Source organism: Protomyctophum bolini, assembly GCF_963924005.1.
Source record: "Protomyctophum bolini genome assembly, chromosome: 24".
Taxonomy (NCBI): domain Eukaryota; kingdom Metazoa; phylum Chordata; class Actinopteri; order Myctophiformes; family Myctophidae; genus Protomyctophum; species Protomyctophum bolini.
In genome coordinates this window covers 15,738,306-15,755,773 of record NC_137885.1, presented here as the reverse complement: position 1 = coordinate 15,755,773, position 17,468 = coordinate 15,738,306, and the positions used below count along the sequence as shown (strand labels likewise).

Here is a 17,468-nt window from a genome sequence, read left to right as displayed (position 1 = left end):
TCATTCCACTATGCAGTGGATCGATTGTTAAAGAGGACAACAACAACAACAACAACAACAACAATAATAAGAATAAAGACGACATACATTCCAATGTCCTCTACGGTTTATGTAGACCAAAAATACATGAAATACAAATGTCTGGAAAAATATATTCAGGGAAAATAAGTACCCTATGCCATTGGGTTTACTTTGCTTGACGACGTGTTTAGTTAGCATTACATTCGCAACAGCACTTTCGCTCTACCTCCTCAACGTACTCGAGGAGGGGAAAAAAACAATTTAACATTTTAAACATGGACTTTATTAAAGTACATGTTGACGTATCATGCTCATGTAACCAAACAATGTGTATACCGGTATATATATTTGTATTATGTTATTATTATTTATTTATTGTTGACGCCACGATCCACCGAAACAGCGATTTCCAATCACAGTGAATGTATTCTGCTCAAGTGCGTTTTGTTTACACGGTTTGCTTCTTCGTTAAAGGTAAGGCTGTTCCTTTGATCGCATACAAATATAGAATTTCGATTACTGGCGGTTAACCTGTATTAACAATTAACATTAAGCTGTATGTTTTGGTTGCTTGAGAAGTTGAGACCCCCCCCCCCCCCATCATAGCTACAGATATTTGCATTGAAGCTAAATGGGCTTGCTAGATTTGGGTTCCGCATTTGGATAACTGCCTAATTGAATTGATTAATTCGATTATATTTGAAATCTAAGTTGGAACCGAAAGGCATGACTTTGTATACTCATTTAATGCACAATGAATACATTGCAGATTTCCAAGCGGGTTAGAGCTCATTTGAACGTTTGCCCTGGTGGTGGCGCTATAGGAAAGGCCATGGGCGTAGTTCTGGTCCATAGGTCCTTAAGGGTTTAGGACCAGAGCTACCATGGACAAAGCCACCAAAATCTCGGTTTTCTGGGCATCAGTGTGCTCACTGCTCACCTACTGTGTGTTCTTCTCACTATTATTACATCCCCTCTATTATTATTACATCCCCTCAAAACTTGTCACTTAACTATTCCTAGGCTACTTTCACCTAGAAATCCTGATTCACAGTTTCACACTGCAACATGTTCATCTTTCTGTGGATATTTATGCTTTTTCATGAACCGTTGACTTCCGTTACTTCATCATGCTTTAACTTAAATATGTTTAGCGATCTTAGGACTTGACATGACTCGCTGTGATCAAAGTTCAAAACCTTAACACAGAAATGATTTTACACTGATATTAAGTGGATGCCTCGGTACCCAGGCTTTTATTTTTGTTTGGCTACAGCTCCAAAATGTTTAAGTGGAGGCTGGTGATTGCCAATTTGCCATGGCGAATGGGGTGGTACATAGGCAGGTTAATACAGAATGTAAGATATCAATTCAGTACTGTAGAAGTCTCCTCCTGTGTGACTGTCCCACAGAATGGCTATAGGTATTGCCATTCTGGACTGTGACCTGCTGCTCCATGGGCGAGGACATAAGACTCTGGACCGCTTTGACCTGGACTCTGTCTCTGATCACTTCCTCCTCACCACGTTTGGCTTCCCAAGGGAATTCATACTGTATCTGGTGGAGTTACTCAGAGAGGTGAGTTGATTCCGTTTGACTCCGTTCTCCGGAGTCCTGACTGTGAAGAGTTCTTCACTCTCTATCGCTGAATAGTGTGAGCTGTACTGTTGGGTCAATTATTATACCCCCATAATAATCATATTTGAACCGGGGACCTAAACCCTGACAAACTTGGAATTGTAGGAGTTGAGGCATACATTTGACTAGGTTCAATGTGCCTCGCAATGTGAGGTGTAAGTGTTGGAATAGACTAGGGTATGCGCATGCATAAAGTGGCATTCCTGCATAACTTCCGGGTATGATGAATGATGATGTCACCCTCATACCCTCTATTGTTGTTGTCTGTTGGAATTATGAGCATCTTTTTACAATCTTTAAAAAATTTGAGAACTACTGATTTAGAAGGCATTTGTAAGATTGGCGTGCGTGTGCGTGCATGTGTGTGTCAGGTTCTGTGCAGGCGTACCCAGCGGTCTAGGGCCATCAGTCCTGAGGTTCAGGTGTTGGCCGCGCTGGGCTTCTACACCTCGGGCTCCTTCCAGACCTCCATGGGAGACGCCATAGGGATCAGCCAGGCGTCCATGTCCAGATGTGTGACCAATGTCACCAGAGCGCTGGTGGAGAAGGCTCCGGAATTTATTACACTTAACCGGTAAGCAACAGACAAAGAAATATGAACCCCTATTGTCACTACTATTACCAGTGCCACGTACTTCTTCAATTTCCACCATTGCTATCATTTGAAGGGGGGGCAGTGGGAAAGGGGATCAGACAATAATACAAGACAAAACAAAAAAAATAGACATATTTACACGTAACAGTACCTGAGATAAGACATGTGAGCATAGGCTATAGCAGCAGATGTATACTGTACATTATATACTCATAATGTCATGCCTATCACACATTCCCTAGCACTAGGACTATATCTTCCCAAAAATCACTATGAGAATTATTCCCCCCAGATGGTACCCATGGCCCAAATGTGGGGTCCTCCTGGCTCAGACTATATGGTGCTTTTCGCTGTCAAAGTTCAAGTTCCACAACCAGGCCATAGGATAGTAAATGCGACAGGATCCACACATGCCTGTTCATTTTAAAGCCTTTTCTTCATCAGGGACCCGAACAGCCGAGATCAGTCTATAGAAGAGTTTCAGAGAGTGGCAGAGGTTCCAGGGGTCCTTGGAGTGCTGGATTGTGTTCAGGTATGTAATGTAAATTAATATAATGTATACTATACTATAACGATGGAACAGAATATATGCCGTTCTTTCTCGTCTTTGTATCCTACGTACAGTGCAAGTACTCACACCCCTTCACTTTTACCACATTTTGGGAATGATCCTACAAGCTTGGCACACTTGAATTTGGGGTATTTTCCCCCTTCTTCTCTGCAGACCTTTCAGGTCCTTCCAGAGATGCTCAATGGGATTCAAGTCTGGGCTATGGCTGGGCCACTCAAGGACTTTCACAGAGTTGTCCTAAAACCAATCCTTCATTATCTTAGCTGTGTGCTTGGTCCTGTTGTGAAGGTGAATCGTTGACCAAGTCGGAGGTTTTCATCCAGGATGTCTGTAGACTGCTCCATTCATCATTCCCTCTATCCTGACAAGTCTCCCAGTTCCTGCCGTTGAAAAACATCCCCACAGCATGATGCTGCCACCACCATGCTTCACCGTAGGGATTGTATTTGCCAGGTGATGAGCGGTGCCTGGTTTCCTCCAGACGTAACGCTTGGCATTCAGGCCAAAAAGCTCTATTTTGGTTTCATCAGACCAGAGAATCTTGTTAATGATGGTCTGAGAGTTGAGAGACTTGGTCAACGATTCACCTTCCAACAGGACAACGACCCCAAGCACACAGCTAAGATAATGAAGGATTGGTTTTAGGACAACTCTGTGAAAGTCCTTGAGTGGCACAGCCAGTGCCCAGACTTGAACCCCATTGAGCATCTCTGGAAGGACCTGAAAATAGCTGTGCAGCGACGCTCCCCGTCTAACCTGACAGAGCTTGAGAGGATCTTCAGAGAAAAAGGGGGAAAATACCCCAAATTCAAGTGTGCCAAGCTTGTAGGATAATTCCCAAAAAGTCTTAAGGCTGTAATTGCTGCCAAAGGTGCCTCAATTTAGTACTAAGTCAAGAGTGTGAATACTTTCGTTATGTTTTTTCAGTTTCTTATCTTTTATAAATTAACTAAATATTTGAGAACTTTTTTCACTTCATCATTATGGGGTATTGTGTATATTGATGAGGAAAAAAACGAATTTAATCTATTTTGAAATGAGGCTGTAACAAAACAAAATGTAGTAAAAGTGAAGGAGTGTGAATACTCGGATGCACTGTACTTGTGTCCGTTGCTCTTCTCACCCCTCATGTTTGTCCCTCTTCACCCACCCACTCTCTTTCTCACACATTTGTCCAAAACTGTTACTTTGTAGTAGTAGCAATCTCAAAGCATGTCTCTTCGCGCTGCATTTTGAAGCTTGTGGATCTGATACTTTGGATGCTTTTGTGTTAGAATATGGAGAATGAGATGAGAAGGCGGCATCCTTCCTCATCCTCTCCATTCTCTGTCCTCTTCTGTTCCAGGTGGCCATCAAAGCTCCCAACAGCGAGGACTCTGCGTACGTCAACAAAAAGGGTTTCCACTCCATCAGCTGTCAGCTGGTGTGCGACGCCAGGGGACTGCTGCTCAGCGCCGAGACCCACTGGCCCGGTGGACTCAAGGACACGGAGGTCCTGGAACGCTCCCACGTCTACAAAACACTGCAGGGAACGGAGGAAGGTTGGCTACTGGGTGAGTCACGGTTTACACCAGGGGTGGGCAACTGGCGGCCCGGGGGCCACATGCGGCACCCACCTTCACTTAATGTGGCCCTCAGAATTCTGATATATTATTGATTTCAGCTGTTACAATTCCGCAACATGCAAACATGACCTGCTTTAATTACTTCAGTCTAAATTAGTAGCTCATTGCTCAACACAAGTATAATTAAAGGCATTTGAAATTACATAAAAGTTAATTTTCAGAATTCCAATTCAAAAAGAGCAAAAAATAATTCAAGATTTAAATTCGAATATAGCAAAAAATAGCCGATCTACAAGCTCAAAACGTGTCGCGTTGCGTTTTGAGCTTGTAGATCGGCTATTTTTGCTACGACAGTAATATATGGCCCTAGGGAGTGAGTGTGGAAATATAGTGGCCCTCTCCATCGTCAAAGTTGCCCACCCCTGGCTTACGCAGAAAGAGGAGAGGGATATTATTTATGGAGGTGAAGTCTCTTATCACTCACAGCTGGGATCCAAAAATAGTTTATAAAAAAAAAAAAGCCTTCTCCGAATCCTCATGTAGGTGACCTTCGCTACCCTCTCAAAAAGTGGCTGATGACTCCAGTCACCTGCCCAGAATCCCCGGCGGAGGTCCAGTACAACCTTGCTCATTCCGCCACGCATGAGATCGTGGACAGAACATTCCGGGCCATCCAGACGAGATTCAGATGTCTGGACAGCTGCAAAGGATACCTGCAGGTGCACTATTCTGTCAGAGTTTTTTATTTTATTTCCTTTTGCCAATTAGTTCCATGGACTATTGCTATTAATTACACGAGGATTATGGAATCTCCATAATCCTTCAGTCAGACTCCATCAGACCACCAATGTTAACCACTGCTTTAGTGTTCACCATGACCTTCTCCTCCTCCAGTATTCCCCAGAGAAGAGCTCGGACATCCTGCTGGCATGCTGTGTCCTCCACAACGCCTCCCTACAGTCCGGACTGGACGCCTGGACGCTGGAGAGGACAGACCCTCTGGAACAACCCGACACGTTGGAGCAGCGTCCTGAAGACAGGGACCCAGAGGCGGAGGCCAGACGGAAGGAGCTCATATTGAATAACTTCAGCTGAACTTCACCCGTCTTGGCATTGCAAGCCTGCAATGCACCTGTAATGTTTTGTGTCACTGTAATGCTAATATTAAGGTCGGATCAGATTTGCCAGGTGTGTCAGAGACAACGCTTCGGGTTCAATACCCTGTAGCATTTTAAGACACCACTACTGTCAAAGTGCCGTTGAGCAAGAAGTACACATTGATTCCAGCCAAAGAATTACATTTTGGGGGGGGGGGGGGTGTACAACATAGAGCCACACACCAAGCCACTGAACTGAAATCTGGACGTAAACATTGCAGTCATGTGAACATTTGAACATTTATTTAACTTACCAATTGTTGAGGGAAGAAACCCTCTCACAATACTTTTCTTGTAACCACCGTGCCATCCTCTTTGATCAACATCAAATAAAAGGTACTGGCTCGCACAGTGGCAAGAGTGACTTTAGACTCTTATTTTCAACATAACAAAATGACAAACGTTCCAGGATATGATTCCGGGCTTCAGTGTGTGGAGTTGGAAGTGTCTGTTTCTTTTGAAGAGGAGGTGACAGTGTGCAGGTGCACATCATCACTGCTGATCACTTTGTGCGAATGACAGGAGCGGTGTTGGAACTAAACCTCTTTTTTTCCCCCTTTGCTTTTTGTAAAGTTCCATGGGCCTTAATGACAATGCAATGCAAAGTTTCGCTTCATTAAAGTTTTTCATTTTCTCAAACGAGTGTACATATTTATGTATCCCCATTAAAACCGGGAAAGCATTTGTTTGTATTATTAAGGTTCCATGTTCAAATCCCACTTTCAGTCAGTGTATCATAAATAATCATTGATTTAAGGGCGAGACATGGCAGGTGAAATCATGATATGTTCTTTTTTTTGTGCTATTTTGCTTCCTAAACATGTTTTCTTACAAACTAAAGCAAAAAAAACATTAAAAATACAGATTTAGATGTTTTGATAGTTTATTTTAGCCAATGTGGTCGTTTTTCTGGGTGAAAATCCACCATCTCTATTTTCATGATTGGTTGTTGGTACAAGAGGAAGTGACCATATTTGGTCGAGGTCCAGACCTTTCCAATGACATAATATGCCATTACATGCCCAAGGTTTGGATGAGATATTTTGTCTCAAAATAGTGGCTTCAAATAAAACGTTTTGGAATTTTACAATACAAATCTTTAAAGGCTGTTTTCTCAAAATGAGTTTTCCTCATACCTGGGACAAAGAATCTCCACTTCAGTTGAACTCACAAACACCAAACGTTCCAGTCTTATTCATAACTATATTCCGCAGAAATTTACAGAGGGTCACTCACATGTTTTTTGGAAATGTCCCAAAATGGATGTGTTTTGGAAAATGATACATGAGCAGATACAAAAGATATTGGGATACGAGGTGCCTATGAAGTGTGATGTTTTGTATTTAGGAAACCTGATGGGGGGTCAGATACGAGGAGAGGATAGATATTTGATAAACATTTTATTGGCGGCAGCAAAAAAAGCTATCACAAGAAAATGGGGACAGATGGAACCTCCAACACAGGAACAATGGGAGGACTTGATTCAGGAGATTCATTTTATGGAAAAACTAACACACAGTCTGAGGCTACAAGAAGAAAAGATGGAGGACAAATGGTATAAATGGACAATATTTAAGGGTATAGGGGAATGAGAGACAACTGTGAATGCCTAGAAAGATAAAGTAACTTTTTAAAAACGCAATGTCGATGCCTGTGGCATGCCAGGGATTTGTTGATATATTATTCACAGCCTGATTTACATCACATTTTATACCTAAAAACATGCCGAAAATTGGGTTTTTTATGCTTGTTGACACTATTTTCTGACTTGTGGAGTGATAATTAGAGATATCTAAAATCCCATCTGTAATTTTCTTTGTCTCTAATGTGTCAACAAAATGAAATGATAATTTAGAACCTGGCTTTATCCGATCTTCAGATTTAAGTCCCGAAATGTATGCAAATTAGCGCATATAATGCCTAATTTGCATATTTAAACATATCATTTCAGAAAACTTGTAATACAAAAAATCTTAGTTTTAATATAAGTAATCAACTGGAGAAGTTTCATTGTGATATCTATTATTAAACTTTTTTTTCCCTATTCACCTACCATGTCTCACCTTAACTTTCCAGGCTGGGGCTGGCTAGGTTGTCACCGCCTAGCTGTGCCTGATTTTTGGAATCACAAACTTTAATTTTCAATAAAAACTAAAATATACAATACTGACTGACATCCTTTCTGCCTCAATAAGCGCATAACCAACAGGACGTCCATACAACGTCCATACGACATCAAACAGACCTCTTTAAACCCAACCCCAAAACGTCCACGTCGCCGTCCCAGCCAGACGTCCATACGACGTCCATACGACGTCTTCGAGACGACCTGACTGACAGACAGTCAAAACTCCTCAGCTACGACATGCACTCTGCACATAACCAACGGGACGTCCATACGACGTCAAACAGACCTCTCTGTAAACGCCAACCTGAGCGCATAACCAACGGGACGGGACGTCCATACGACGTCAAACAGACCTCTTTAAACCCTGTATTAGTTTACCCTTTGGTTGGGTTGTGAACCTTTTATAATGATAAACACAAGACGTGTGTAACACATAGGTGTAACAGCATAGGTTTGTTTATTCAGCCATCTTGGATATCATCTCATCCTCGCATGAACTCCCGTCCCGAAGTCTCGCGGGACTATACCAGTGTGCAACAGGTAACAGGTAGTCTGTGCGACAGTGCCATCGTGTGGTGGTAAATACATGCAGTATGTTACAAACCCAACCCCAAAACGTACGTCCAGGTCGCCGTCCCAGCCAGACGTTCATACGACGATGCCAATGTGCCACCCAGACTGAAGTAGCATGGGGAGGGCTTCTCAACCATTTCAGGCCGTGACACCCAAAATCATAATTTGAATCAAGTTACAACTATCACCATCATAAAAATATATATATACATCTGCTATTTTTGTCGGAGCCCTTAGAAAAGTGTTGAGAACCACGGCTTTAGAAGGCATTCGTAGAATCGGCCTTAGAGAGAGGGAGAGAATTACCAAGAGATAATGTGTGTGGTGGTGAGAGAGAGAGCACTTGTCTGTGGCCTATGTTGTATATTATTATTCTCACCATCCATGCACTGTATTTCTTACTCAATATCCTCTTCATCCCAAGTGGGACACAATCTGCCTCCATCGGGACCTGTCTTGTGCTGCATGTTGTGCCCTTAGAGTATATAAGGTTGTGCCTCCCTCGCCCCAATTAAGGTTCATCCGTTTTAGCTCGGCTGTCACGGTTCGTCGCCACTGCCGGGTGGTTTTGGGTCGACCTCGACTCCTCCTCCTTACTGGGGTGCACTGTATGCGGTTCACTAAATAGTCTGGCATGGTAAAGATGGACCACAAACACAGTGTTGCTGATGCAGTTTTTAATATTTTGCTCGGTTCTACTCTACGTGACTAGACTACGATACATTAGGGATATATGCAGAAACATGCAGGACTCTTTATACAACATAAATCTGGACTGCAACATGGACCAAAATACAGTTTCAAAACAGTCACGGTTTGGAGCAGGGGTGGGAAACACTCTTTTTGAACTAGTTGATCAGATTGGGCAATTGATTTGGCCAATTTACTTAATTAAAAGACAACCATTAATAACAATTATTTGATGTGCATAAAATGTCTGAATTTATCTCACCTTCATTATTCATATTAAATTCATCCTTTATTAGGGTTTATTATTATATTATTGACCTATTCTATCCTATTTAACAGCCTACATGGTTGTATGTAAAACCAGTGGTGTTTCTCACTAGCTGGCACTGAGTTCATGCCATGTGCCCAAAAAGGTCACCCATCCCTGATCTGGAGCAACGACGACAAACAAAACAAAAAACAGTTGAGCACATCACTTGACTGGTGACACAAATCAGGTGCTCCACACCGCGGTTTTATGTAAAACTGTTTTGAAACGGTATGTAGCCATTCTTGCGGCCAGGGTCGCTTTACAGTTGGACAGAGCAACCCTTCTACCTTGCTCCCTCCCATCCTCTTTCTCTCCATCACACCCTTCCCTTTCCTCCCAACCCTTATCTCCTTCCTAAGCCCCCCCCCCCCCCCTTCCCTCCCCTCTTGCCCAGTGGATCCACAGGTTAACATGTGTGAATGTGTCACATTACAAAATAACAATGCCCCTATTTACACAATTGCAAGTTACACTGATCATTTATGTACATTAAGACGCCAAGACAGCTGCAGGGAAAACGTAAAACTAAATTTAAAAAAGAACATTTGTAAGGGATATTTTCGTGCAGTGGGCTGTAGTCACACCATGTTGTGTCCACAGTTGAATGAAACTATTATTTTTGGACGACAGGCACAAAATGGCCACTGGAGCTTATGTCAAGCTGAAATCGAGAACCGATGGCCTCCGCTCTTTCAACAGAAAACCTTTAACGATTTGTAAACATTTTATGTTTATTTTTTTCAATAAAAGGTCAAAATGTGACTTTCTTTTTGAGCGTTCTGCTTCCAGATGGAAGAGAAGTCCGATTCGCCTAGAAGATCGACATCAAAGGAATCTGACAAATGATCAAATTAAAAAAAGAACAGCAGATTGTTTATCTAAAGGAATGCTTCTGATGTTTAGAATTGGAGGCACCCGTCTCACGGTGACGAAACATGCTCTACATTTGCCTGACAGCTGCCCTGAGAACAACTTTGTTTCAGTTGAAGTTTGAATGACAAATGTTTATGGAATGATTTAGGTTACTTCTAATGCCAAATGGAGATACTTTCTCCTACACATGGTGAACAGGAGAAAAACAGATGAGGGGAAAAAGCCTAAAATTGTAAAAAAAATAAAACGTCAAGATATTCCTTTACATTCTGTGGCGAAAACTAAGTTTTGGGTGATCTGTGTTGATGGAATGGATTAGCCCCCCCCCCCCCCCCCCCCGATTGTCTTTATCAATATATACATACTTTCTACAGAGAGGAATAAATACATCATACACTGCTGTCGCATAAAACCTCACAATAAAAAAGTCAACGTTTTAAGAGTCTATTGTATGCCGTGTTGATACATTTGTACATTATAGCAAATGTGCTCCTTTGATGGGCAAATTCATTAAACACTCGATTGCGATTTTGAAATTATATGGCTACTTTTGAACAGGCCCTAGGGTCAATACACTCAGTGCTTTAACGTTCAATGCAAACATTTCATTCAACTAAATAAATAAGAATAATGACCTCATTTTCAGACCAGAATTGAGATTTCCTTTTCCCATATCTATATTACTCAGTACGTTTCAGATTGCATGGTCAGCGCAACACTTTAAATGGTGGTCTACTTGCAGGAATAAAAGGAGGTTTGAGTGAGTTATTCAAGCGACAGCAGTCAGACACTGTAATACAGTCACAAGCAGATCACGTAGTAAACATTTAGGACAGTGGTTCTCAACCTGTGGGTCGGAACCCCCAGCAGGGTCCCCATATGATTCCCCCCAGTGACAGTAAAGTGACTATTTAAGGACTTTTAAGACCCTTTTTAATACCTAATTAAAACAAAAGACCATTACTGCATCAAAAGTAATCAAGAAGCTATACTATAAAATTGGTCAAACATTGGCCAAATTGTCAAATAATATAAGAAGAAATAAATGTGTGAAAATAGCTGATCTGCAAGCTCACAATGCGCGCAACACGAGGCTTTGTGAGCTTGTAGATCTGCTTGTAGATCTATGGAACCAATTTCAAATAAAATGTACTGGCTTGACTCCTACATCCCAAGTGCTTATCAGGGTCGGGGGTCCCCAGTTCAAACATGATGTTGTGGGGGGGGGGGGTGGTTGCGGCCTAAAAAGGTTGAGAACCAATGGTTTAGGATGCTATGTGATGCCTAATTTATGCTTCATTGCACGATGGCGTTCTGAAAATAGCACATGTGCAAGCTCACAATGTGTGAGCTTGTAGAGCAGCCATTGTCAGCCGCACCGTTGTGCGAAGAAGAATGAATTGGGCTCAAGACTTCAACACGTTGGCAGTGCACCTATAGCGACACCATGCCGTGCCAAACGGTGAACTGTTGCATCTCCGTGTTGTTTTTCTTCTTTTTTTTTTGTCGGCTGTGTAAAAGTTTACATCATCCTAAAAAAAAAAAAAAAAAACGTTTTACAACGAAACAAAAAAAAACTAAAGCTTCAGTATCTTTCTTTTTTTTTGCATAAATAAATATGCTCTTTTTGATGCTCAGAATATATTATAGTAGTCTCAGTTGTACATTTTGTTTTGTTTTTCCACTTGCGAGATTTGAATTTATAAAAATAAACCAAGAAAAACAAAATAAAAAGACAATTTAAAAACAACTGAACGCACAAACAAGTTATGTCTTTCTTCTTTTTTTTTGGTTGCATAAAATAAATATGCTCTTTTTTTGTGGATGCTGAGAATATATTACATTACATATATATGATTTTAGATTCAATAAAAAATACCTTTTATACCAGGCTTTCCCAACCGTGGTATGTGGTCTCCTGGCGTGGAAACAGGGCCCCTAAAAATAACTGTGACAAAGTAAAACACACAGCAGCGTTGGCTGGTAACTGTACCTGTACCCGGATTACAAAAATAAAAACTGTACCCGGACTACAAAAATAAAAACTGTCATCGTTCCAGTGTACAGTATACAGTTGCTTTTTCAAACGTGTGTGTGTATGTATTCTGGTTACTGGATTGAGGCAGGTAGAAGGCACTTCGGGACCAGGTTGAAAATATTTCTTTTTCCTTTTAAAATGCAGACCTTGTGGCAAAACTCATTCTTCGGAAGTGTCATTTCCAAAACACGTCACAATGTCTTCTTCTTTCATGGGCATCGTTTTTTTGTTTTTGTTTTTAAACTTCACACATTTTATGGATATGCCTTTTTTCTTTTTCTTTTTAAATAACGCACGGTAAAAACTGTAAACCAGGCCACTCAAACAAACCCCAATTAACTGACAAATTGATCCGTCATCGATCATTACACGTAAAAATAAAACTGCTATACTACAATGCCCCCTTTGACGCTGAAGTGTGGGGTCAGTTGGAGAAACAACAGCCGCAGTGCAGAATACAGGACATGTCCACAGGATATGGCACTCTACGGGAGGCCTGTAGGGTCCCTTGTCTTGTCTTTAAGGAGCAGGGGGGGGGCTTGGGGTCCAGTACTTGTGTTTTGTGGGGAGGGCGAGGTTAAACTTCGTCTCTCATATTTTGGTCAAGTTGAAAAGTGGTGGCAGTGTTTTGTTGGTGGAGGAGGTGATGGGGGGGAGACCACATGTCCTCTGGGTTGAGGAGTCAGTGTTTTGTTGGTGGAGGAGGTGATGGGGGGGTTGAGGAGTCGGTAGGTGTCACTGGGTCTTTAGGGGTCAAAGGAGAGAGGTGCTTGGTCATTGGAGGAGGAGGAGGAGGAGGAGGAGGAGGGGGGACCGGGGTGTCTGTCAGAGATAATCTGTCGCTCCTTCTGGTAGCGTTTCTCTGGGGAGACAGAGAGAAGATGGACAAACTGTCAGATACATGTCGAGAGTGTGTGTGTGTGTGTGTGTGTGTGTGTGCATGCGTGCGTGCGTGCAAATGTTTGCTTGTAAACATGTGTGTGTGCATGCATGCATACCTTTTGTGATATTCAGGACCAGTGGTTTGGTTGCTATTGGCATCACCCATGTTGCGGCTGCCCTGGATGTGGGAGTGGCCTGATGATTGAGAGCCCTCCCCCTCTGATGTCACAAAACTCTCCTCCAATGGCGAGCCTTCGTCGTAGAAGAGCAGGCTTCGGGAACGGACTATACGATACACACAAAACAACACAGACGCTTTATTGATACTATAAAGTCGGCCATCCCACCCATGACCCAAAATAGCATTATAAAACTAAATGTCAGAGGACTGTAAAACAAGGGTCCATCGGTGACTGTCTACTGTATCTCTTACTGATGTATTAATCGTTTTATTGTGACTCATTGCTGTATTTTGGTTATGTTAGTTTTTTGTCTGTTTAGCTTATTATTTAGCCATTTTCTTGTTTATTTAAAGCATTTGTACGATTTCCAAAGGAAATAAGGTCTGTGACTAACATGAGCCAAAGAGATTTTCATTGTTGGTGATTACTCTACTGTAGACTGAAAAATATTGCAAGATTGAAGTACAGTGCAACCCAGGGTCGTTTCACAAAGTTCAGAGGGTCTAAAGACTGAAGTGATAAAATTATTAAACTATTCCACGACACCCCTGGACTTGCGTCACAGCACACTTTGAGAACCACTGCTCTATTGAACCAATGAACACACAAACACAGGACTCCGGGCATGACACCTGGAACCAGCGCAATGCAAAGAGGACACCATCCACTTTCATCCTTGCAGATGAAAGGAGTTGAAAGCGTCAGGCCAACTGATACTTTGCCGTGCGATAGTTCCGCACGACTAAAGCAGGTACACTCAGGAACCATTGTGAGCTTGTTGATCGTCTATTTTCGATGCCTGCACAACATCATCGTCAGCGACCTGTTCAAGTTTGCCTGTCTCACCTGACGTCTCTCAATATCCTTATGGTGCAACGGTTTACTCTAACCAATAACCACAACTGAGCAAAACAGATGTTGATCTGTTGCCTGCAGTGTTGACGGCATGAGTTGGGTGGTTTTTTTTCTACACCTACCCTGACTGGTGGTGTAGTGGTCCGCCGAGGGACGAGGGGAGGAAGGAGGAGAGGAGGAGGAGGAGAGAGGGGAAGGCGAGGAGGAGGAGGATGAGGACGAGGACTGAGAAGAGAGGAAGGACAGGGGAGGAAGGCAGGAGGGGGAGAAGGATCCCAGCACCAGAACAAAACACAGCGCCACCATCTGCACAAAGACAGGGCACAGCAACACTGTCACCATACTGCTATACTGCTGAGAGGAATTTTAATTATGATACTAACGTCATTATTAGTGGCAATAATAATGATAATGGTACGTTTGGCATTGTTGCAGCTTATATACAGTATGTCTCTGCCGTGTCCGTGTTTGATGAGCATGGCCTTGTGCGTGCGTTGCGTGCTTTACTGCTTACCATGAGACAGGTTCCAGTCTGAGTGGAGACCATTTTGCAGGACCGTGGAACGACCTTCCCTGAAACCAATAACTGAAGCTTCTGAAGCTGTTGTAAGAGAGACCTGTAGACAGAGAGAGAGAGATAGAGAGAGTGAGAGATGTTTCTCTGCATGTCCAGATCAATTACAATTTACACTTTAGGCCAGGCTTCAACAGGGGCTACTACGGGGTCGGGGGTAACGCCAGATTTTCGTGCGATAGGAACCTTTTTCACGTTAACAACTTGAACCGTAGCATCCATGTTCTGAGGGGAACATTAGCCCAAAAATCAAAAAAGCACACAACGCTTCACTGTGAGCTTTCGGCAAAGAGGTTTTGCATGGGGGGAAAAAAAGAGCAGACCAAAGGGTTTAAGTGGTTTAACTGTCTGAAATATACACAACATGAATCCAAGACAATGCCACACATGGATTGTGCTGTTAAACAAGTCTATGAAGCTATCTATGAAATCTATATTAAAAAACTTTAAATACAATATATGTAGTGGGGGTTCCTGCTCTCTCAGCTTAAAGAGGTTCTTGGCCTGAAAAACATTGAAGATCCCTGCTTCAGGCATTCAACTGATCGTCGTCGTCCAGCCAGTGCGAATCGCTTTAGCATTTCTAAACTGCCGCTCATTAGAAACCGATGTTAGCATAGAGAGCTAGCCTAGCGCTATGTCTTTGGTGTCACTGAGGAATGGCAAGAATGCGGCGCTGGCTTTAAGGAGAGAGAGGGCTGCAATATGGAGCAGTTCAGTTCAGTTCAGTTCAGTTCAGTTCAGTTGCAGTTCAGCTTTCAGACAAAAAGAGCAGACTAGGACAGGGAAATTACATAATGCAGAGCCCCCGCGTGCGTGCGTGCGTATGTGCGTGCGTGTGTGTGTGAGTGTACAGTTTGCATGTGTGTTCTTGTGGTTTTAAGATGGCTATATACATTCAGCGTATACTGTATTTAGTGGTGGGTGTGGAGGAGGCAGGATGCGCGCACACGCAACACACACACACACACACACACACACACACACACACACACACACACACACACACACACACACACACACACACACACACATCTCTCTCTCTCTCTGGTGTGTGGAAAGAATGCTCTCTTCTCTCTCTTAAGGGGTTTTATTCTTGATAATCACTAGGCTATGTGCCATGGTGGGATTTACACATCTGGACCCGGTCCACTATTGTACACATTGAGGGAACTCTGCAGGGCTCTGGCAGGGTTCCCATGCCACTCCGCGTGCACACACACACACACACACACACACACACACACACACACACACGGTATCAGTAGTATAGCGGGCCTTCGCACGGGTAAATTAATTTAGTATAGTATAGTAATAGTATAGAGTTGAGTAGATACATTGAACCACAATCTGAAAATGTTTGCCCAAAAACAGGGTTAAGCAGAGGTTGTTCTTTAGGGTTAAAATAGGGTTAAGCAGAGGTTGTTCTTTAGGGTTAAAATAGGGTTTAGCAGAGGTTGTTCTTTAGGGTTAAAATAGGGTTAAGCAGAGGTTGTTCTTTAGAGTTAAAATAGGGTTAAGCAGAGGTTGTTCTTTAGGGTTCCAGAAGCTTGATCCGTATAGAAGTCTTAAGAGTGATATCAGCAAGAGAAGACGGTTCAGATTAAACGGAGTACTGCAACGCGATCTGGAGAGCAGGGTTCCAGACAGTAGTGCAGTCTCATTGAGGATTCAAATAGTATTCCCAATTAAGAAAGAACGGGTCTACATGGCAATAGAACTGAGCTGAACATGACTCTAAAAGGTGGTTCTTAATGTCCTGTCCGCGGACCTATACGGGTCTGTAACTGCGAGCGTAAGAATGGAACCAAAGGGACCTGTCCCTTTGGTTATATTTGAGTTAAACGAACACTGAGGATTTTACAGTGTAGATTTGGGGTCACGAAGATTTCCAAAAATGGTTCCGTTTGTACATTCGCAGAGTTACAGACCCGTAAGGGTCCATTAGGACCCCCTGGTGGGCCCTCCCCCGGGCGTTGAGAAACGGCGGCGTCAACAATAGAAGTCAATGGAGGTTTCCAGTAGAATCTGGGGAGCAGGGTTCTAATGGTATCCAGAGACCGCTCAATGTTAATGACAGCCTATGGCCACTAGATGGAGACAGAGACAGCACATGCTGTTTTGAAGGACAGAAATGAGAATAGAAACATTTATTGAAATGTTTGCCATCAGCTGTCACTTCTGGGAATGCAGAAACTTAATAAGGTGAACATTCTGTGAAAATAGCAGATCTACAAGCTCACAAAGTGTCGCAACGTGATGTGTTGGGAGCTTGTGGAGCTACTATTAATGGCAAAGACATTTGGTGAAGTGGGAACAAAATGAGCGAACCAGGTCTGCATACATGCACTATACTATACTATCACACACACACACACACACACACACACACACACACACACACACACACACACACACAGACGCACACAGCGTGCACATGCACTCACACCTTCTGCACATACTTATATAATGCAACATATTTATTACTATTTTATATATTTAATTATGATTATTTTTGTTGTTTTTGTGTGCATACTGTACTTGACTATACCTGAGCAGGCAAATAAAGTCATGAAGTTCAAGTCGATCATGTTACATTACAAGATATTAAAATGTGTGTGTGTGTGTGTGTGTGTGTGTGTGTGTGTGTGTGGCTGTGTGTGTGTGTACACGCATCTGTTCAGTGCTAGACAATACTCCTGTGTGGAGCACAGACTTTCATTTGGCATCGCAATTTAACCAACTAAGTCTCATATTGCCTCTGTCAGGTGGAAACCCGCTTTTGTCCAAAACCGTTGATTCAAATTCAAAACTAG

The 17,468-nt window shown here is 42.7% G+C and overlaps 2 protein-coding genes across 3 annotated transcripts in view; one reads left to right on the top strand and one right to left on the bottom strand.

The window, feature by feature from the left end:
- The first annotated feature begins 440 nt into the window (after positions 1-440).
- On the top strand, positions 441-6,186 carry harbi1 (harbinger transposase derived 1). The gene is made up of 7 exons (XM_080758770.1): positions 441-495; positions 1,434-1,599; positions 2,031-2,233; positions 2,699-2,786; positions 4,171-4,378; positions 4,934-5,109; positions 5,285-6,186. The coding sequence occupies exons 2-7, from the start codon at positions 1,435-1,437 to the stop codon at positions 5,483-5,485; spliced, it is 1,041 nt and encodes a 346-aa protein (XP_080614896.1). The 5' UTR covers positions 441-495; position 1,434; the 3' UTR covers positions 5,486-6,186.
- A 3,522-nt stretch (positions 6,187-9,708) lies between these two features.
- The window catches only part of creb3l1 (cAMP responsive element binding protein 3-like 1), a 55,792-nt gene continuing 48,032 nt past the window's right edge, over positions 9,709-17,468 (bottom strand). For both annotated transcript variants that reach the window (XM_080758402.1, XM_080758403.1), the window contains 4 exons: positions 14,593-14,695; positions 14,201-14,384; positions 13,158-13,326; positions 9,709-13,021 (listed from right to left, as the gene is read on the bottom strand). In XM_080758402.1, the coding sequence (XP_080614528.1) occupies positions 12,985-13,021; positions 13,158-13,326; positions 14,201-14,384; positions 14,593-14,695 (493 nt within the window). In that variant the 3' untranslated portion in view covers positions 9,709-12,984. The remainder of the gene's footprint in view (positions 13,022-13,157; positions 13,327-14,200; positions 14,385-14,592; positions 14,696-17,468) is intronic.

Coding starts and splice junctions, on each gene's coding strand:
- harbi1 (XM_080758770.1), top strand. CDS start 1,435: ATGGCTATAGGTATTGCCATTCTGGACTGTGACCTGCTGCTCCATGGG. Junction 4,379..4,933: donor GGAGGAAGGTTGGCTACTGG/GTGAGTCACGGT, acceptor ATCCTCATGTAG/GTGACCTTCGCTACCCTCTC. Junction 5,110..5,284: donor GCTGCAAAGGATACCTGCAG/GTGCACTATTCT, acceptor CTCCTCCTCCAG/TATTCCCCAGAGAAGAGCTC.